At 45.8% G+C, this 21612-nt stretch overlaps 2 protein-coding genes and 1 long non-coding RNA gene across 3 annotated transcripts in view; 2 read left to right on the forward strand and 1 right to left on the reverse strand.

Moving 5' to 3' along the window:
* Positions 1 to 4250, forward strand: part of TPP2 (tripeptidyl peptidase 2) — a 68301-nt gene extending 64051 nt beyond the window's left edge. The window contains exons 29-30 of the mRNA XM_081815513.1: positions 1555 to 1674; positions 3304 to 4250. Of these exons, the coding sequence (XP_081671639.1) occupies positions 1555 to 1674; positions 3304 to 3393 (210 nt within the window). The 3' untranslated portion in view covers positions 3394 to 4250. The remainder of the gene's footprint in view (positions 1 to 1554; positions 1675 to 3303) is intronic.
* A 1445-nt stretch (positions 4251 to 5695) lies between these two features.
* LOC145720706 (uncharacterized) lies at positions 5696 to 10449 on the forward strand. The gene is made up of 2 exons (XR_014143900.1): positions 5696 to 7566; positions 7943 to 10449. It is a non-coding gene; the product is annotated as an uncharacterized LOC145720706 (long non-coding RNA).
* On the reverse strand, positions 10215 to 20461 carry METTL21C (methyltransferase 21C, AARS1 lysine). Its single transcript, XM_006744247.3, has 5 exons — positions 20306 to 20461; positions 18080 to 18208; positions 14850 to 15001; positions 11906 to 12023; positions 10215 to 10899 (listed from the first exon to the last, which is right to left on the reverse strand). The coding sequence occupies exons 2-5, from the start codon at positions 18195 to 18197 to the stop codon at positions 10505 to 10507; spliced, it is 783 nt and encodes a 260-aa protein (XP_006744310.1). The 5' UTR covers positions 18198 to 18208; positions 20306 to 20461; the 3' UTR covers positions 10215 to 10504.
* Positions 20462 to 21612: the final 1151 nt, after the last annotated feature.

Genomic DNA, 21612 nt, shown 5'->3' on the forward strand with positions numbered 1-21612 from the left:
TTTTTTTTTTTAAAGATTTTATTTATTTATTTGAGAGAGAGAATGAGAGAGAGAGAGCACATGAGAGGGGGGAGGGTCAGAGGGAGAAGCAGACCCCCTGCTGAGCAAGGAGCCCGATATGGGACTCGATCCCGGGACTCCAGGATCATGACCTGAGCCGAAGGCAGTCGCTTAACCAACTGAGCCACCCAGGCGCCCTATAGCTCATCAGTTTTAAGACCCAGTTAAGAAAAAGTAGCATTGACGAACTTTTTGGATTTGGGCTATAAAAACATGTTAAATCTCGTAGCTCTCTACTATAATTCGTACAGTAGGGATTATATAATTACAAGTTTTTGTCAATCTTCCTGTCTTCTGAAGATAAAGAAAAATAAAGTAAATGAGATCAGTAGAATTCTCCTAACCCAGCACAAGCCATTGGTTTTGTTTTACTGGACAGATGCTTGTTTTCTAGATAAACTACGATAATTTGTAGTGAAGACCTCTGAGAAAGGAGAAAAAGTTTCCTAAATGCTTGAGGTTTTCCCACCACAGTGCAGTCGTGCTCATGCTGAAGGAAGGGAGTTAGAGTCAGGAAGCTGAAGGAGTCAGTGTGGCACCAGAGGGTGAGAATTTGGATCTGGAATCAGACCCTGGAGTTCGAATCCCCCTTCTGCCATTTTTATGTGTATGACCCTGGGCAAGTGACTGAATTCTGATGCCTCAGTTTCTTCCCTGATGAATGAGGAGAGTGACACCTCACAGTTTCTGGTGAATGAGGCTTAAGTACAGGGACTGACCTGAGCAGTATTTGCTGCCGTTACTAACACATGACTGGGGCGTGTTTGCTGCTCGCCTAGTGCTGGGCTTGCTGCGCGAAACACAGGAATGAGGGCCGGGGGCGGGGTAAGCGCTGGACCGCGCAGCACAATTGTCAGAGACAGCCCCGTCTGCCGTGATACCAGCACCGAATCTAGGGGCCGTGCGTTGTATTACCTGTCCGTTTACACTTTGCTTGGCTCCAGAATACAAATAAACGTGATAGGATTCCTTTCTTTGAGGTCATCCTCTACGTTCTAAAAGTGGAGACCAAAAATATGAATAAATGCTTACAAGTATAATTGACAGATGCACTAATTGAAGGTACAAACTTATACAAAAGGAATTAATTGAAAGTAAGAGTACGTTTATACAATATAGTTTTTTATTTTTATTTTTTTTACTTTATCCCCTTTTGCAGTTTTGGTAATTTATAATGACTCTTTATAGTTTTGTACTGCTATCCTTATTTGCATTTTTGTGATCATTTATGTTAGCTCCCCTTTGCATGAAGAGGTGTTTTGGTGTAGATTCCAAGAGCTAGTGATTTATCCCAGTTTAATTTTTTACCCCCAAATAAGTTTTTTTGTGGAATGTTCAACTTTTGTTTTAAGACATCTTTGAAATTTGCTTGGTGTAAAATGTTCATTTTAAAAGCTACACTTCTGTTAAGGCCTTAATTTTTTCATTATTAAAGCTATAAGCCATAAAATGTAAATATTTCATAGATAAGCCTTATCTTGTTTTACATTATAGGTTTTAACATTTGCATACAAGCATGCATTAGTACATAAATTGTATGGGAGAGGCCTTAAATTTGCAACTAAACTTGTGGAAGAAAAACCAACAAAAGAAAACTGGAAAAATTGTATTCAAGTAAGTGGTATTAAATTGTCACTGTTAAGTGTCACCTCAGTATCACATAGTGATCAGATAGCTAAAAGCCTTATTGTAGTGATTTAGCAATACTGACTTTATCATGACTGATTGCTGCTCTCATTCATGCAATGTGAACTATAAAATAAAAGCATGAGAGACAGCCAGTAAGCTCTTTACCTTTTTTAAACTTATTATTAAATTTTTAAAACTCCTGTACAAGTTAATTGTCAAGTGTAAAAATTAATGAACTTCTCAGAAGTTGTCGTAGCCTCATCTTGTCTCTGGACACGCACAGGTGGTTTGTGCCTAAAGGGCATATGAGGTTGGGTGGGCAGCTTGGTCATGCCAAATGTGGCCAAGGTCTGGTCTCTATATTTAAGGTATTCTTTGGATATAAAACTAATCAGTAAGTTCCTGGGGAAATTTTTTATAATTAGAGTAAACTGTAGGTTATCTTCCCTCTTAGACCTTTTCTGTGTACCTTTACTGGTCAGTCCAAATTGTAAGACATTTTAAATTAGCATCTTCAGATCTTTGAATAGGTTAAGAGAACTCTTTATGGAACGAATCGTTAATGTAGTATAGTGTGATTCTCATCCACGTCGACTATGATCTGTGAGCTCCCGCATCGGTAAAGCCAGCGACTGGCCTGCATGTTCACGTCAGGGGATTTGTAACTTGTGTCCCCTCCACTCTGCTCCCGTACTGTCTGTTCTCCACACCACCGCTGGAAAAGATAGCTTTAGACACCTCCTGGTGAAGCCCCATCACATTTAGGATAAAATCCTGACTCCTTCCTGTGGCCCATAAGGCCCCAGGCGATCTGGTTCCTGCCTTCCTTCCCAGCCGCATCCCTTGTCACACTTCCCGGATTGGCTCTGCTTTTGGCTGAAACAGCGACCACGCCCCTTCCCGCCCCTTCCCGCCCCTTCCCGCCCCTTCCCGCCCCTTCCCGCCAGGGGACCTAACTAGTCCAGCTGTATGGAAAGCTCTTCCCCAGGTTTTCAGAGTAGGTTTCTTCTTCAAATTTCCCCATAAATGTCACCTCCTCGGAGATCCCATTCTTGACCATCTCATTTTCCAGTCACTCTGTTATCTCATCAGGTTTTATTTTTGTTGTATACTTCATATATACAGCTTAATTACGTACTCATTTATTCATCTGTTCATTGATTTGCTTATTTATTCTTTGGTTCTCCAAACTCCAAACACAACTTTCCTGCAAGTGGGAAGTGAGTTTATTCAGTGCTGTTTTCCCGATGTCTAGAACAGTGTTCGGCTTACAGTCAGACTAAGAAAGATAGGCAACTGGTTTGGTAGGAAGGAAGGGAGCAAGTAAGTCGGAATGAAGAAAGAAAGGAAGACCGAAAGGTTAGTAAAAAGACAGGAAGGAAGGAAGGTTGGCCGGGATGGTCATTATCGCCTGTAGAGGTTGGTTGGTAGGAAAGTGGGTAGGTTAGTTGATGGTAAGGAAGATCAGTTAGTAGGAAGGGTGGTTGGTGGGTGGGTTGGAGGGAAGGAAAGTTCTGCATGCTACCCTTCATTATTATTAAATACAGAATTTACCCTGAATATTGGGCTTAAAAAATCTGTTCTTTAATAATATGTTTTTGTGTTTTGTTATAGCTGATGAAGTTACTTGGATGGACCCATTGTGCATCTTTTACTGAAAACTGGCTCCCCATCATGTATCCTCCTGATTATTGTGTATTCTAAAATAGGAACCAAGACTTTAAATTTTAAAAAAGAAAGTTTTATAGTGAATGGATATAAAAACAAATTTGTGGCATTTTTAGTCTAATGCATGTTTTCATCCGCTATCAAATACTGATTATTAAAATGATGTGTATTTATCAGAGAATTTGCTGGCGTGTGGCTTAATACATGTAAATCTAGACCTCTGACATCATGGTGTTTTTTTAATGCCTCACATTGCTGGCAGCGGGCTGTGCCCTGACTGCCAGCACCAAGGACTGTCAGTTGGGTTGCAGCTATTACATGCATGATCGGTTTTGAACAGTGACTTTTAACTGCAAACCTGTAAAATTCTATTTTTTATTTTATAAATGAACAGGGTTTTAACATGCTCAACTTTAATTTTTTCAATTGTATGAAGGCCTTAAAAAGCTACATTAAGCGTAGCTAAAATTATTTATTGGACTAAAAAGTAACACAACTTCATTTCCAGATTTCTTTTTTTTTTTTTTTTTTTGCAAAAGTTTACACTCAATTAAGGGGAAAAAATAAAACCGGCACAAATAAATGTGTGGCAATTGCTGGAGCGTAACTGCTTCACTAAATCTAGATCTTCATCTTGGCATTATTTCAGGTCAATCATTTTTAACATCCTCTTGACATGCAGAGCATCAGAATGAACTAATAATACATGTATAAGTGCCAGACAGCTAAATCTTTATCAGGTATTGTAAAAGATACACATATGGTATGTTCATTAAAGTTGAAATAATGTAAAACACGTGAATAAATGTGCAAAACCAAGATCACAGTATATACCATATGCATTCTGATACCTTAATTTTTTTTATAAATAATAAAAGTGAATATTGAAGCTTCTTAAAGTTGGTCTTAATTTTTCATAAATAAGGTTTGGGGTTAGTACGGAAATAATATATTAAATCAATAGACAAAAAATTCAACGTGAAGTAATTTATATTTCCTATAGGCTTGCAGTTATTTGAATATATTGCCAATTCTTACGTGATTAACTTTTGTGTATGTTTTTGGCTTTTTATTATTTTTATCTTTCTGGCTACTCTACTTGCTTCTCTCATCCTTCCTCCATAAAATAAAAAGACACACATAGATAATATTGAAAAGCCTCTACTCACTGACAGCAAATGTGTTTGTGTGTGTGTGTGTGTGGTTTTCAAATCTCGTTCCTTTAGAATTTGCTATTATAAAAGACCTCCCAGTTAATCTTACCTAGTCTCTCATAACTGTTTTCTGGGTTAGTTGACCCCTTTATATGATAAAAACAAGAGCCTTTATGAAAAAATACAAATATGCATGCAAACAATTTCTTAGCCATCTAGAATTTAAAGTCCGTCCATGAATAACCACGTGTATATTCTCTCACAAACACGTACTTTTATCCTCAGTCATACAGGTTCCCATGTATACATGTTCATCCAGTGGAGAAATGAGAGGCACAGAAAGGGTAGGGTGACTGACTGGTTGATTATTTTATAGAATCCGTTTTATAACGCAGGTTTTGCCATTCCTAGTGAGTGCTGCCTGCTTGCATAGATCCCCAGGGGCAGCCAGAGGTGAAAGCTTGGGTCCTTCTCAGGTTCTTCATGAGGATGTGTGCAGCCCTAGGATGTGCATGGCCTTCTGGATACCAGGTTTCAAAGCCCCTGTGAACATCTCATTTCCCAGCTTTTCCTTTTAAGCCTTTGGATTAGCCCCAACTGTTCACCATCTCAGGCAGCCACAAAATTACACAATTGCCTGTAATCATCTAGACAAACATCCCCTCAGGAAAAGACCCCTCAGCCTGAGAGAGAGCTGAGTCTAGTAAAATGAAGATGGCCTTCATGAAGACAGTTTTCTAGGGAACAACCATTACAAGCTTGGGAGGAGCTCCCACCCCTGTTGGGCTCCCTCCAGTGATTCCCAGGCTGCTGGTTTTCCAGGTAACTTGTCGAGCTGGAGATGGGATGGAACAGGAGAGTTGGGAACATCATAGTATGCTATTCTTACTGAGATTCGGCCAGCTTACTTGAGTAAAACACACAGCTTGCTCCAGGCCTTTGGTTAGTTCCCACACTTCTGAAAAAAGTTGCCTTTGGGAAATTTTTTTTTTTTTTTTAAGATTTTATTTATTTGACAGAGAGACACAGCGAGAGAGGGAACACAAGCAGAGGGAATGGGAGAGGGAGAAGCAGGTTTCCCGCCGAGCAGGGAGCCCGATGCGGGGCTTGATCCCAGGACCCTGGGATCATGACCTGAGCCGAAGGCAGACGCTTAACGACTGAGCCACCCAGGCGCCTGCCTTTGGGAATTTTTGCCAGTTTTCTCATTACTCTTTAGAAAGCAAATCTTTACAAGTGCTTTTTCACTGACACAATGGGTCCCCCATTTTCATGGACATCACACTTTTTTTTAAGCACATGAATTTAGCATCCAATTTTAATATAAATTTAAGGTTAGAAACTTTCTGGTAGTACATTTATTTTGAAAGACTATCTTCTGAGTTAGGTAAAGATACAATTAATTCTAGGATCCTTCAAATACGACTTATTTTTATATAAAAACACCATCAATCCAGAGCTCCCTGATTTCTTACTTTCTCTCTCAGGTTTTGGTCCTTGTGCTATATTTTATAATGTGGAAGAAGGTCAGCCCCTGGTGGATTTTGGATACGCTCTTCAAGAACAATGCGGAGCTCCAGGCACAGGGAGCAGCTGGGCCCTCCCTGCAGGCCAGTTAGTGGCAGCCTGCTGTATGTGATGTCGTGAGTCGGCGGCCCCTGGCCCTCCCTCTCTTCAGTACTGAAAAGCAAACAAGTGAGCTATGTGTTTTCAGAAGGAGGTAGTGAAATAATGGAGCTTTTAATAGTACATTCGGTAAAGCATGAATATTTTCAGGCAAGTTTGGGTTTTTTTGTTTTTTGTTTTTTAAGGCTCTATAAGCCATTAGGAAGTTCTCAGTTGTAACAAAAACTTCTCTAATTACCAACTTACCTCTTCTATTGGGGTTAAAGTCTTCCACAGATGTAAAATTTTAGAATGAAGATTGGTTAGTTTGCTGTGGAAGTTGCAGATACATCCACAGACTGGCAAAATCTGCTTTGAACTGTGATTTCTAGAAAGATCAGCTCCATCCGTGGAACCCATGGTGAGAGGCCCCTGACTTGGTGGCTGTCTTGTCAGCCTCTGCTTTCTGTCCTGATCACACTGCCTCCATGGTGATAGCTGAACCTGAATAAGCTCTAGAAGAAAGTGTCCTCAATAAAATCATTACTGTGAATGTAGAATGTAAAATAGTACTCAGAAAAGCCAGGGACAGGGGCACCTGGGTGGCTCAGTCTTTTAAGCGCCTGCCTTCAGCTCAGGTCATGATCCCGGGGTCCGGGGTTGGAGGCCCACATCTCCAGCTCCCTGCTGGGCAGGGAGCCTGCTTCTGTCTCAGCCCCTCCCTCCAACTCTGCTCTCTCTCTTATGCGTGTGCTCTCTCTCTCAAATAAACTAAAATCTTAAAAAAAAAAAAAAAAAAAAGCCAGGGACAGTTTCCCTGTTTGAGGTAATGGCAGCCAATTTTTGTACCACGTCCACTGAAGACAACTGAAAGAGGTAGGTACTTCTTAAACATTAGAGATGGTACAGAGCATGTGCTCAGCACAGGTCTCTGGCCCCTTTCCAGTGACAGCTCCCCAGTTGTCATCAGTAGGAGCTTTGCCATCATGGGATTTCTCACCCCTCCCTTGGATAACTTGTCTTCGCCCTGGAAGAGCACGGCCCGGTCCCCTCCTTCCCACTTGGTCCCTCTCCTCCTTACCCACTTGACGGTGAGATGTCTGGACCGAATGGCTGGAATCCCAGCCCAGATCTCTGCTCTCTAGTCCTGGTTCAGGCCCTGATGAGCCCCATCACTAGACCTCCATGGGTCTATTCCAGAAATTCAGGCGGTATATTCAGTGTGTCTGTTACAACTCAAAATTTATTGAATCTGAATTAACTTGAGTCTTCCTCTGCAGCATTTCATTCTCTGTGCTCTCAGTGGCCTAGCGTTAAAAGGTATGTTTTTGTCTTTCTCTGTAGGATCTAAGTCAGAGAAGCATGCATAGAGATGGAAAGGAGGGATCCTTTTCATTCCCTCAATCTGCAAAAAAACTCTTGAACAGAGACTTCCTTAAGGAATAAGAAAGTAAGAATAAGCTCTGAACTTTATTAGTCTGAACATGGTTAATAAGAGGAAAAAACTGCATTAGTCCTAACTGAAGGAGGAAGCTAGGGAAGAAGCGGGAGGTGTAAGTACTGCTCTCCGGTGAAGGCCTCAGGGTGTCTCACCCGCAGGAGCGGCCTTCCCGGAGTGCACGGCGGGCGGTGGGCCAGGCAAGAGGCAGAGACGGTCTAGACGCTGTGCACTGTGTGGCAACAGGCTCGCTGCACCCCTCCTGCAAAGGTCTTGTTAGTGTCACTTAGAACCCCTGCTTTTATGAGAGGATTTCAAAAACTCAACAAGCCAGTGTCTAATTTATTGAAGCCATGTGCTCTCAAGGGTCAAACATGAATAATTACAGTTCCAGGATCAGGGACAGATGTCCGGGACTGCCTGCATTTCCAGTCGTGACGTGAAAGTTCTAGAACCTGACTATGCCAAGTCCTATCCAAAATGTGAGTAGAATATAAAGCAGCCGGAAATATCTTCTATAATCTTCATCTTATGTGTGATTTTAAAAGGTACTAACCTATATGCCTCACTGATGTGTCTACAAAGGCACCTCAAAACTCGGTGGCTTCTAACAACAACTACTTCTTCTCACTCACGAGTATAACTTGGCTGGAGTTTGGTCCAAGCTGTGCTTGGCCTGGGTGGTCCCAAAGCTGAGTCATGAAAATGTACAATTTACAGGAAGAACAGGGTAGAGGGACATTTTGAAGGATACTCTGATGATGCCGTTCAACATAACGCAGCAGGTAGAAATGCTACAGGACAGACAACTCAGATTCTTCAGCAGATAAATGGCCAGAGGAAAAAGCGAGAGGGAGGGAGAAGCTACAGGTCAAAAGAGACTTCAGGTACATGCCAGCCATCAGTGAATCAAATGTGGACCTCATCTGGATCCCAGTTCAGACAAACTCTAAAAATAAATGTCATGGCATTTAGGAGACAAATGGAAATTGGGACCCTGGATTTTCCAAAATATATGATACTAAATTACTTAGTTTAAATTTTATATTACATAAAATATATTTTTAGGGTGATAAAGTTATGGTTATGTGTATCGTATATATGAACCAAATCTACAGAAGAACGGATATCTATTATTTCCTTCTAATTAATATAGAATTGGAGAAGTAGGTGGAGGTACAGATAAAACAAGATTTGCCAGGAATTGAAAATCCATGGCGGCCGGCTGGGGGGGGGGGGAAGGGGGGGGGAGGTCATGATTCTTTCATCCACTTATTTAACCAGCATTATTGAATTATAGTTGCTGCACAATAAACTGCACGTTTAAAGTGTACGATTCGTCTACTTTTAATATATTTAAATTTTCTATAGAAGTTTGAAGACAAAGTCTTTAGAATTGTGATCAGTCTGGCTTTTCTAAAAGGGCAGACCTGAATCCATTCAGAACATAATGAAATAAGCATATGATCATCATATCCTTTTGTCCTGGAAATGTGAAAGAAATCTACTTATAAGTCTAAGAAGAGATTTAAGGGTCAGGTCCCATGCTGTAACATCACTGAGCTTTATATAAAATACTGATATTTGGCAACTTTGCTAAACTCAGGAATTCCAGTAATTCCACTGTAGATTATCCATAGTCCCAGGGGTCAGCAAACCAGGGCCTATATGTTTAATCCAACCCATAGCCTGTTTTTTGCAGGGTCAACAAGCTAAGAGTAGATCTTGAATTTTTGTAATTGGCTGTAAAAATATATATAATACACGTATTCTGTAGAAACAGTATGTGGACTGAAGATACTTATTAGCTGGCCCTTTACAGAAAAGGTTTGCTGACCCTGGCTTACATAAACAATGCTGTCATCTGCAAATAGTGCCCTTTTCTTGCATTCTAAATGTGCATGTTTTATTCCCTTGCTTTCCCACATTGGCTAAAGCCTCTAGTATAATGCTGAGAAATGGTGGTAGCTGGATTTTTTATTGTTCTCCCCTATTAGAGAAGAAGCTTTTAACATTTTTTTTTTAAGATTTTATTTATTTATTTGACAGAGAGAGACGCAGCAAGAGAGGGAACACAAGCAGGGGGAGTGGGAGAGGGAGAAGCAGGCTTCCCGACAAGCAGGGAGCCCGATGCGGGGCTCGATCCCAGGGCCCTGGGCTCATGACCTGAGCCGAAGGCAGATGCTTAAAGACTGAGCCACCCAGGCCGCCCTGCTTTTTAAACATTTTATAATCATGATGTTTTAGGTATTTTTGTAGCCTTCCTTTATCAGAACACACAAAAATTCCATTCTTTTCTACTTTTTAGAAATTTTAATCATAAATTTGTGGGGGGGAAACAGACAATCCAGAAATCTAACTTGAAATGATCCCAGCAATTCATTGGCACAGAAGCAGGGCATTCGTAGAGTGGATTCTCTTAGGAAGTTCCTAAGACAACATCCTTGACAATTTCCTTATTCTAGTACCATTCCCGTATTTTTCACTTTTAGTCCATGTTACTGTTTTCTGTCACTCAGTAGCCTCTTCCTTTGCTACAGCTAAAATCTGTATAAGTAGATTCTTCAAAATTAAGAAGGACCCTTTCAAGCTCAGTTTCAAAAAGCATGTGACCAAAGTGTAGTATTGACAGATTTGCAGTAGAAAGAACAAGGGGGAAATCCATTTGTTTACAAATTTATTCACGTAAAGTTTGTTAAACAATTGAGACTTTTTGGAAGCCAACACAGCTACTTTTAAGTTTTCATATTACTCTTTGTAGATATTTAGATTAACCAGATAATCTTAAATAGGTTATTTTAGAAAGCTGCTGTAATATTAAATTATGTTTATCTAGGCATACAAGTCGTTTTTATGCACTACCTTCTCGATCTCACAAGTCTTTTATTGACAATACAGTTTCCAACACTGCTCAAAAGACACTAATGTTTCGAAAGGCATTCTGTTTAATTTAATCCCATTTTAGTATTCCTTTGAAAATTTTGACTGATGACTCTGGAAATTCAGCCAAGAGTGTTGTGTCAAAAACTTGCTTGAATTTATCTAAGAATTCGTAATCGGTGCTGAACCTGAATTTGTTTGCCCAAAGCAACACCGTCCCTGGCTGACAAAGGTACGCCATGGTGGTGAGCAGCTTGTCCAGGAAGTAGTGGTGGTAGACCACGTCCGAGGCCAGAACGTAGTCGTAATAAAACGTTGGCTTGGGGAAGTGTTGCTCCAGGCTCTCTCCCCAAACCAGCTCTCTCACTTCCGGCAAATGTGCTGCGTGTTTTAATGTGTTCTTCAAAAGATTGTATTGAAGGTTTCCTAGGACATCAGGCAAATCCGTTGCTGTGACTTGAGCTCCTAAGAGATAAAAGAGAAAAATTGTAACAATTACCTGGAAACATGCAGGCAGCCACAGTGGACATAGACACTCAGGGAGACGCAAGAAATGGAACTGGGCTTCTCAGCTTTGTCCACATTTGCACGTGGACTGGACATACTTGACCCAATCCCGCTGGATAATTTCCCATGGGGCGCTCTGGCCTGTGCCCTGTGCGCTGTTTCACAGCGTCCCAGGTCTCTACCCCCAGACTCCACCCCCAGCTCCTGGCGATCAAAAATGTCTCTAGAAGTGGCCAAATGTCCTTTATGGGGCAAAATCACCTTTGGTTGAGAACCACTGAAATAGAATAATGGTATCATTTTTTAAGAAATAGTTGTGTGGTGTTGGGAGATTTCAGGATAATTAGCTGCTTAATAAATCATGTTTTCCTTCTAAAACTCTTATCTGAAGATTTGATCTATTTTGTACAACTGCCTGCCTCCAACCTAAATTTTTAAATTAATCATTAGGCGTTTTAAAGCTAGTGACAAGAGTTCACAAAGTGGACCACCCCATTTCCAGACTGGATTTAATAGAAGAAGCTCTGTAACGGTGTAGTCAGAAGTACGCCACATCTGTACCCACCTCTTGCTCAGTGCCCGGAACGCACAACCTGCATTTGGTGTATAAACCTGTCTCCACCTTGGATTAACTCACTTACTTTTCTTCAAAATGTTATAATATTCGCAACGAAAAGCAGGAGACAGCGTAACGTAGCCGTTTACAACAGGAGAGTCACAGCTCCAGAATTACAGCTTCATCACACGGTGCTCGGTGGGCCGGGCAGGTCCCCTAACCTCTCTCTCACCTGCGATTATCTTATTTCTGGGCCAACAGTACTAATTCCTAGCTCATGATATTTTGGGAGATTCAGTGAGTGAAATCATGGCCAAGCACCTGAGTCACAGCTGGCCAGAGAGAAAGCGCTCCCTATCATTGCTGTCAAAGTGTTTTGGAAACAAAGTCAGGAATAAGCAGACAAACCTAAAATACTGGCCACAATGGAGACAAGGCCTGGTCCAGCACCAATCTCAAGTATCTTGGCATCTTGGAGATTCAGTTCCTCTGTATGTTCCTCCAAATACTGACACAAAGCCGTAGCCTAAAAAAACATTTGCAGGCGTCACCTGAGCATTGGAACATTGGAAAACAGTGGCGGCCCGACCTCCCTTCCCTACTCCAAGCGAAATACTACAAGAGATGTTATTAATAGTTGCAGTTTATCGAGGGGCTCCGAAGAATCAAAATATGCACTCAATGCCCTATTTGGACCTCTGGAGTATGAAAGGTATGACACGCATCAGAGGAACTGGAGACAGACTTGCTAAATCGCCTCTATCCTTTATCTGAAGACTCTGGGTCAGTGTCCGGGAAGAGGAAGGTCCCCTCGGCTCTTACAAGTCCAGGAAGGAGGCCTGAAACCAGCAACCTCTTGCTCTGGTTTGGTCCCGCCGGCGCCACCTGCTTCAAGAGCATTGCTGTACGTCTTCCCCACTTCCCTCCTGACTCCTTTCTCGAAGTTCGGGTGGGTTAGAACTTTGTCTGCTCCCCTGGACGACTGGGCAGTTTATTTTTTTAAGCGGTCATCTAAGAAACAGACTGTCAATACCGTGCTTCTAAGGGGCGCGCACTCTGGGGCGGTCGGGGGTGGGGGTCTCCAGACTGCGTTTCTGCAGGCCACCGGGCGAGGGCGGTGCTGCTGGTCCGTGGACCACACTTTGCGGAGCGGCGAGGAGATGCTAAAAAGCATGTGAATGAATTGAGATAACTTTGTAGACAGAAGCTCAAACGTTCCTTTCCTTCTCCCTTCATTCTCTTCTGCCTCCACCTTCTCCTGACCTTTCTACGGAGAGATCAAGGGTATTGGATTTGCACTGACTGATGAGGCGTTCGCCTTTATGCCAGTGGGGTCTCAGCAGCGCCGCGGATGTGAGAGATCGGGAGGGTTCGGCATGAGGACGTGAATTCTGAGATGACAAAGCAAACCGAACTCTAGTCTGTGTGCACTCTCACCTCTTCTCTTCCTGTGGCTGCTCAGAACTTGATGGGACGCCACGTTTTGGGGGGAGGGGCTGGGGCGGCAGGAACCCCAGCCCACGGGCTGCTGTCGCCCCCCCCCCGCCCCACCCCGACCTGTGTTCATAGTGAAGAGGCCACACGCCCAGACGAACGTGCGGTCACGGCTCCTCTCCAGGGGACGCAGGCTGGGCTGGGAAGGGGCCTGTGCGCGCCGACTCAGACGGGCGAGCGGCGTCAAGGAGGCACACGCTGGGGGCGCGGGGGGTGCCCCAGGCGCTGAAGGATGGGGAGTGTCCAGCCCCCCGAGTGTCCAGCGGAGGGCGGCGGGTGAAACAGCCACGCACGGCGCATTGCCAAGAGCTCTGGCGCTGGGGAGGGAGCTTCTGGATGAAGAGGAAGGACAGTGACTTGTTTTGGCAGGGGTTTCCCTGTGAGGAAGAGTGTCACCTAGAGCCACCAAAGAGACGTGCTTTGAGGGGTTTTCCAAGCGTCCCTCAGTGCCCTGGCGGGTGAGCAGCCTGGAGACCAAGCTTTTCTCAGGAAGCACGGCACTGCGCCACCCCCAGCTTCCCAGCCCCGTTAGCAAACGCGCAAGAGTGAGCTCCTTCACCGACAGCGGCCCTTGGAGTCCCACGAGGAAGCGTGTTTTCGCACGTCATGTAAACCCTTCCTTGGCAGCTTTCGGGAAATGGGGGTGCCAGGAGAAGCCAGGGTTTGGTGCGCGGAAGGTTGAGGCCTTGGAATAAAATGGTCCTGCGGACAAATATTCTTCCATTCCTGATCTCCTGGTAGCCCTGCTTATGGTTGTCCATTTGCCAAATTTATTACAATAGGAAGCTGGGGAGCAGGTTGGTGGTTTTCAAACTTGTTATTAAGCCAGAGAAGAGGATTTCCCTATGAAGGAAGTCATACTTAACATGCATGGGGGGAAACACTGAGCTTCCTTAGCTAGGGGATGGGGGTGGGCAGCTCTAGGAGCCTGGAGCCCTTTGTTTGCCCCTCCCCTTGTCCAGCCTCCTTGTCCCCCGTCACCTGCCACTGGTACCCAGGCCCCCGCCCCAGGGAGCTCCATGGCACCTCCACCCCTGATGCTCAGCTGCAGTCCCTGGAGCAGGTGCCTGCCCCACCCCCACCCCCCCAGGAGTGGCGGCACCTCTGAGTCCCAGGTCTGCATTGGAAGACAAACCCCAGGCCATTCCCCGCCAGCGACAGAGCAGCTTGGAGCCCAGGCCTCTCAAAGAACAACCCAGCGGGCATCGGAGCGCCAATGTCCCAAAGCCGGTGGCACAGCTCTCCTAAATGAGTCGACTTTTTGAGCCCCCACCTCCCCAACTGGCAGGTGCAAACAGTGGCGCGTTGGTAATCCCAGGTGGCAGGCGTGACACGCAGCTTCCACAAGTGCTCACACGGCCCAACCTCCCCAGTGCGGGGGGGGGGAGGGGGGGGAAGGTCGGGGAGGCGAAGCAAACAGCCAGGAACTAGCAGATTGGCTCGCAATTCAGAGCGTCTCCCTCATTCCCATGCCCCCCTCGCATGGGGGGCTGCAGGGAGGAGAGGGGGCAGCTTCCTACCCGCTTCTGCGGGAACACCCACGGCGTGGAAGGGAAGCGAGCACCCGGCTCCGATTGTTTTTTTCCTCAAAATTCATATGATTTTTTCATCTTACTTCCTGATATATTCAAGCTGATCTGATGCAAAAAATAATGTTTCAGGAAACATGGCACAGAGGGAAATGATGCTTCTGGGAGAGATGCTGGGCTTTTGCGGAGCCAAGCGCACCCCCGGCCCCCGGGCCAACACGTGGTCCTCCCCTGCAGAAGCACAGAAGGTGAAAGCACTCGGCGACCTGTCCACGGTGGAACTGTCGCCCCCAGGAGCCCCGACATCCCGAGGGTAACGGCTGTCTCACCCCGGGCCACACCACCGCTCCATAGCTCTCTATGGATTCTTGGATGACGATCTTTGTGCCGGCAAACAGGTAATGCTCCTGCGTGTAGCTGGCGTAATCTGTAGGGACAAATCTCTGGAGGCTATGCAGAGATGGTTCTATCTTGTTAGAATCTGTGGGGGCAGAAAAAAAAAAAAAGAATCTGTGGGGGCAGAAAATAAAATAGGTTCCATGAGTTGTTGCTGCAGAACAAGCACACACTAGGCCACTGGTAAAATGGGAGCGGACCGGGCGGTTTTCCCCCAGAGAGGGGCTGACGCCAGCAGTGACCGCCGCGAGCTAGCACAACACGGAGTGACACCGGGCGATAGGGACGCGAAGTTCAGACGCGGTGTTTGCGTGAGATGCCCAAGCGCCAGGCGATGCCCTGGGTCCGTTCCACGACGTAGCCGAGGACAGCTCTATCCCCACGCCTCTGTTCTGATGGCAGGAGAAAGCCAGCTTACCAGCAGAACGGCAAGATGAGGACCTAGGCACACACAGACCTGACTATTTTTAGGACTTGAAGCGAAGTAACATTCCCGCATGTTGGCTGGAGCATGTTCCTTAAATCCTTCCTACAACTGCTCCTCAAAAGGTACCGGTCACCCAAAGACGAGCTAAGCTCCACAGCCCGGGGGAGGCGGCCAGATGAGCTCAGCCTATTAAGTTACAACGGCTTTAAATACCCTTTAAACTCATGAGCAGCTCTCATATATCATATAAAATGAGCAGAAAAGAGCACCTGATCGGGGCTGACATCATAGAACCACAGATTGTGCCGATTTTGCTGAGTCTTCCAGGGTAACACGAGCAGCGTGGGAAAATGTCAGGGGTGGGGACGCCGAGCGCACTCGCACTAGGGGTCGCCCGCAGAAGAGAAGCGGCGGGTACCGGCGGTGAGAAGGAATCAGCGGCGAGGAGCTGGAGGGGAGCCGGCGTGAAACCTGCCTCTGCTCCCTGAGATCCGCCTGGGACCTTCTTAACCGCAGGTGGAATGTGGGCTTCGGAAAATAGCTGCAAGGAGTGGTCCGTTGACCTTGGAGGTGCTCTAATCAGGAACGTCCCCTCGAGGCGTTAGAGGAGGCGGGGGCGGGGCGCGAATCCAGAGTGAAGGGTGGAGGGTGTTTGGAGAAACCTACTCGGGAGCGCGCCCCTCAGAGGCAGGCGACGCCGGGGGTCACCGACGAGCACCCGCACCAGAGCCGTCCCGTACTGCTAGTCTGCAAACCCGAACGGGTTCACAGAAGAGCTCAGACATTCGGAGTCAGCTCTTAGAAATGTTTCCAGCAATGTGACCACGTCCACTTATCAAAACACAGGGCTTGTGTTTTATCTTCGCATGTATTTTCATTGTGTTTTTCTAGAAATGAATTTTTGTTCTATTTTACCCAAAAAGTGTCCGTGTGCAGCAGATTGAGAAATGGTCTTTGAGCACAGTGACTGGGTTGTCAAGGAGCATGAGGGATGTCCACAGCTCTCCAGGGTGCTACTCTTGCCCCCTCCCCACCCCCTCCCTCCCCCGCCCCCGGGTCTGACGTAGCCTGAGTTCCACCCCCGGGGGGAGAATTCTGTGCCCTGACCTGCAAGGTGAGCTTCCAGAGACCTGGGACTTCACTGAGCTTGCAGGAACCTGCTAATAAATAGTGACCAAGGCGAGAAACATCGTCCTGGTAGGGGCTGTGGGGAGGCAGGAGGGGCGGGAGGGAGACATGGCCTGCACCCACCACTTAGGGGAAGCTCCTAACATCCAACACCACCAGCTCATTTTCTGTGAATGACCAAAGAGGCCCTAGCCTCTCCCCTCGAGCTGAGAGGCTGATGGAACTGTTGGAGAGATGATAAAAAAGCAGAGGACTAGACCGTGGTGTGCCGGGACATGTTCAACCATCAGCTTGGGGCGAGGGGAGGAAGCACTGATCTGTAGGGTTTGATGGTCACCACGGTGGGAATGCTCCCACACTCCCCGCAGACGTCCCCGGGAAAGGACGTGCGCTGCCCACTGAGACGGGTGCTTTCCACCAGGCAGGGCAACAGACACCAGGAAGCTGAAGAGCATAGGTACTCATAAAGATAATCTCAAAATGTAGTAAAGTAAGTCATGATGCGTTGTGAGTATTCATTACCTTGGTTTTTTAATATATCTTTGGCTTTTATATCATCTATTTAGTGGTAAGTTTTCATAACTTGTATTTCAGTAATGGCCATGTTTAACAATAACCCTCAAAAAAATCCCTGAAATTCAGGGGCTGGTACATGCCGGTTGGGGCAAGGAGTCAATACAGGCTGCCCCCTTTTCCTCTGAGGTTTCGTCCCTGGGGTAGGTGACTGGGGGCAGCCAGACCAGCCAGGACCCATGCCAGCCCCTGCAGACTTCCCTCCCCACTGTGGCTCAGGCAGGTCCTTCTTCCCTTCCTCCCATGTCTCACCAGCTGGGGACCTATTTTTCTCTCAAGACGGTAGAAAAAGTCAATGGGCTGAATTGGAACAGCTCATCATTTCACAGGCGAACGAGCTGATAGATATGTTTTCCCAACCAACATTGTAAAGAAACGCGGGCACATAAATATTCTCCCATAAGACCCTTCTATGTTCGACAAAGATAAAGAAATGTATGCTTATTGCACACTAAATGTTTTCATTTATTGTATCGATGCTAGTCTGAGAGTTTAGAGAGATCAGATTTTAGAGGCAGAATTGCCTTTTTACGTAAACTAGTTTAGTAAAAATAAATAGCATCCCGTCTTAGTTGAGTTGGAACGTAATTTTACCATGTTAAATGATTATAAATGTTTGAAATGCCATACCTCGGCTTTTCTGACATTACCTGTTAGGTCTATTATTTATTACTACCGAGTCCCTGTCCAGAAATGCAACCCATGTGTGACCCAGCTGCGCCAGGAGAACATGTTGGCGAAAAGCAGACACGAATCAAGATTTTGTTTCTTTTTAAAAAGTTCTTGTGATAAAAATATGACCATTTGAGATTTATACACAGCACAAGACAAATTTAGATAAGTAAATAATGAAAAAATAGAGGTTACTTTTAATGCTATGCTCACGCTTGCCTAAAGGCACTTTCCTACTAAGCTTCACTAATAGGAACAATCTAGAATTAGAAGGGGATGGGAATTCTTGTCACTGAAGTTAAGTGGGAAATGCCGTGGCCAGGAAAGCAACTGACATGGTGTGGCGGTGAGGAAGGAGGTTACCTCCTGGGGGTCCGCCGGTGCCATCCTCCTGGAGAGACCCCGCCGCCGCCGCCGGCTCTAAGCAGCCATCTGGGGTGCACGGTACTTCCCGCAGCTCGGAGCTCAGACACACGTCCATAACCGCAGCCACTGGAGAGCAGAGAACCAGACAGACCCCACGAGCTCAGCCCAGGCTGGCTGAGCCTCCTGGAGGCTCTAAAAGGTGCAGCTTATCGCCTTAGCATCTGCTGAGCCGAAAAGAACCCCTGCTTTTCAGCTTCGTTTCCCCCAGTGAGCAAAGCAGCTACCCAAGGAGCTGCCCTCCTAGGTTTGCAAAGCAAAGGAGAAGGGGGGACCATTAACCATCACCGCACCTGTTCTCTGCATCAAGAAATGCAAAAACAGAGCAAGTGTCGCCGGAGGACAGGCACAATGTGGCTGGGGTCTAAAATGTCTTTCTAATAGCTTTTGGAAATGAACCTTAATGAAGAAACTCTGAGCCAGCAGCACATCCTACCATCGGGGGCACCATGTGGATGGAGGGGTTAATGATATCGTGGATGAGAAGGCAGCATTTGGACCAAACACAGGGCTGCTCCCTTCTCTTCTGAGACTTTATTGCAAGATCATAGAAAGTGCTGGGGACTGAGCCAGGAGCCTGACCGGGCACCTGGCAACTCACATAATCCCCTCCCGCGCCACTTCCTCATCAGCATAAAGGGGATAATATAGTATCTGCCGACTTCCCAGGGCCACAGTGGGAAACAGGAGGGTGAAAGTGACAAGTACAGAGAAGAAAACCACCTGATTTAGAAAAGGAGACCTGGCTGTGGGGATCACTGGTCGGCATCAAAATAGTAACACAGGACATCGCCGCAGGGCGGGTACCGTGGCCAAACCCTGTTCTGCTGCTTTAAGTCTATCGATTCATCTAGTCCTAGCAATTGCTCCTATGAAGTAGATGCTATTATTATGCCTCTTCTCAGATGCGAGCAATCCAGGCGCAGAGAGCTCGAAAAGCAGCCCAAGAGGAGAGGCGGAGTCAAGCCCAGGAGGTCCAGCTGCAGAATCTACGCTCTTAACCGCCCGGCAGGTACCCCTTGGGTGGGCTTGTTCAGCCTTGGGTTCCGTTGCCTACTTTGCCCTGAAATTACCACAGTGATGTTTCCTAGTCTTTTATTTGTTTATTTATTTATTTTACAAAAAGCTGTTTACCACCCTGAGTTAGTCTCCACACCCGAGTTGCCCAATCCCATCGTTCCAGCCAGCTGGGGATAGCAACCGGACTCGCCAGCCATACACCATCACTGCCTAGCTGACCAAGAGCCATTCGGGCACTGGCTTACTCCAGGGAGCAAACAGACAAAATGCAAGAAAGCACATCCCCTGAAGCAAATGTCATTCCACTGCACACCTGGGCAGGTCGCTTGTCCCTCACGTTAATGCGCACCAGGATTGCAAACAAATGAGATCGCTGTGAAAGCAATTTAACATTTTCATTGGCTCTAGAATCGAATAACCAAATATTTGTCCCACTTCTCCAACTCACCAAACCAGCCCGAGTGCCCTGGGGGTCTGTGCTTCACGCCGAAGTTCTTTCTCTTGCAGATACTTCCTCCTGCATTCCTTTCAAGTTTCCCCAACTCCAGGAAGTTAATTATTCCCCTAAACTGAGGGCAGCCTGGTTGCTGATGAGTACACACTGCGTCTTCAGGGAGGAAGCCTCCACTGAATCTTAGCTCCGCCATGCACGTTCCTTATCGAAGATGCAGATAATGGGGATACGACCTCCTATGGTGGTTGTGGGAATTAGGAGAGGTAAGCCATGCAAAGCATCGCACGTACAACAACAGCAACCGCTCTGTGCGAAGCGAGGAGGGCGGTCACTCAAGCCACACTCCATCCAGCACCAGGGGACCCTGGGCATTACATTTAAGACGTTTCCTCATTTTGCCTGCAAGCAAAGGAGAATTGTTTTCCAATACCAGGTGTGCTTTTCCTTATGAAAGGAAACGACCCCCTCGCCCATCATCATAGTTGACATGAGAAATTAACTTTTTCCCTGACATGTGTGCACTGGAAGGCAATCTAGAAAACAATGACGGTGCTCTCTACCTGATGCTGTTAGTCTAACATCACATATGCCATATGGCACGTGTTAGTATTCGATAAAGATTCCGGAAGTTTTTCAAACGACGTCTTGTTAGTCCCCTCAAAATCATTTCAAACTGTTAGCTTAAACATTACCTTACGTAGCAGAAGAGAGGTGAGATTTCCGTGCACCCTTGACTCCCCAATGTTTTATATAGATCTGCACCTGAAAGGATTAGCATTTTATGAACAAAAGCCAGCCAGTGCAAGCCCAAGTTATTTAGGGTAGCATGACCCACCAGGACTCGACACATTACTTTGCTAGAATATCCATTCTCTCTCCCTCTCTCAATTCTCAGTGTTCTCTCTCTCTCTTTCCTACATACCCACATGCAATCCTTGCAATGTGAAATGGAATCACCCTCAAAAGATCCAGAAAATGCCTCCAGCAAGACAGAGGCTCTCCTCTATGGTATCCGGTTGCTGTGATGGAGTTTGAAATGTAGACATATTTCACTTTAAAAAGAAGTGGGGGTTGGGCTGGTCAGGGTTTTGTACAGACGTGCAGACTTTCTCTGTGCTCATCAGCCAAACTGCTGTGGCTGAAGGGAGGAGTCGTGCCTGCTGTGAACCGTCCTGGACCCTGCTCCGAGCAGCCGGAAATAACACAGGACTCTACCAAGAGAAGACAGGAGAACATCTAACTAGAAGGGACGTGAGTTAAAGGCTTAAGGTTGCATGAGGAGTATTTAGCTGGGGCAACAATGAACAGGAAACCAGGAAAAACTCTTCCAAGAAAAAAGCAAGCCATTGCAATTTCCTTCATTGAAAAAAAAAAAGGCAGTTAAAAAAGAAGGAGGAAAATCATGTGTTCATTTGGGAAGCCTGGGAACCCTTAAAATAGAATATAGGGCTTGTAAATTAAAACCTTGGCAATGGGACTTAAACAATCACTCGCGTTTATGAGGGGCTGAGCGAATAGTGATTGAGCTTGAGTGCATACAAGAGCCTATTTTAATTTTTTCACCCCACCTTGGTACTCTCTTCGCTGCTGTCACTTTTTTTTTCTTTATGTGCATTTCTTTTAAGTTAGGATCTTCATCTGGATGTGCTGTGGTCCCATGACCATTAGGTTTGCTTTCCCATTCCCTTAAATTAGGGGAGGTGACCTGGAGCCTTGCTCAAACGTGTCATTCGAATGCTGCCTACTTCCCAAGTGGTCCAGGTCTCTGATGGTGTCAGTTGGGTAACTGGTTTCCACCAGGGGTCTGCACTGCTATGTAAGCATCCCTAGATATAAGCAGTAGCAAAAAGATGGTCATCATTACAATTGTATAAATAACTTTTAAAAACTGATTGCAATGTATATGAATGTGTCCCTAAATACTGGCTACATCAGAATTACCTGGAAGCTTTAAAACACATAGACTCCAGGCCCCTGGAAATTCCAGACGTTTGAGTTC

The sequence above is a fragment of the Leptonychotes weddellii genome, chromosome 3 (assembly GCF_054177405.1).
Source record: "Leptonychotes weddellii isolate Sample4059 chromosome 3, ASM5417740v2, whole genome shotgun sequence".
NCBI classification, from domain to species: domain Eukaryota; kingdom Metazoa; phylum Chordata; class Mammalia; order Carnivora; family Phocidae; genus Leptonychotes; species Leptonychotes weddellii.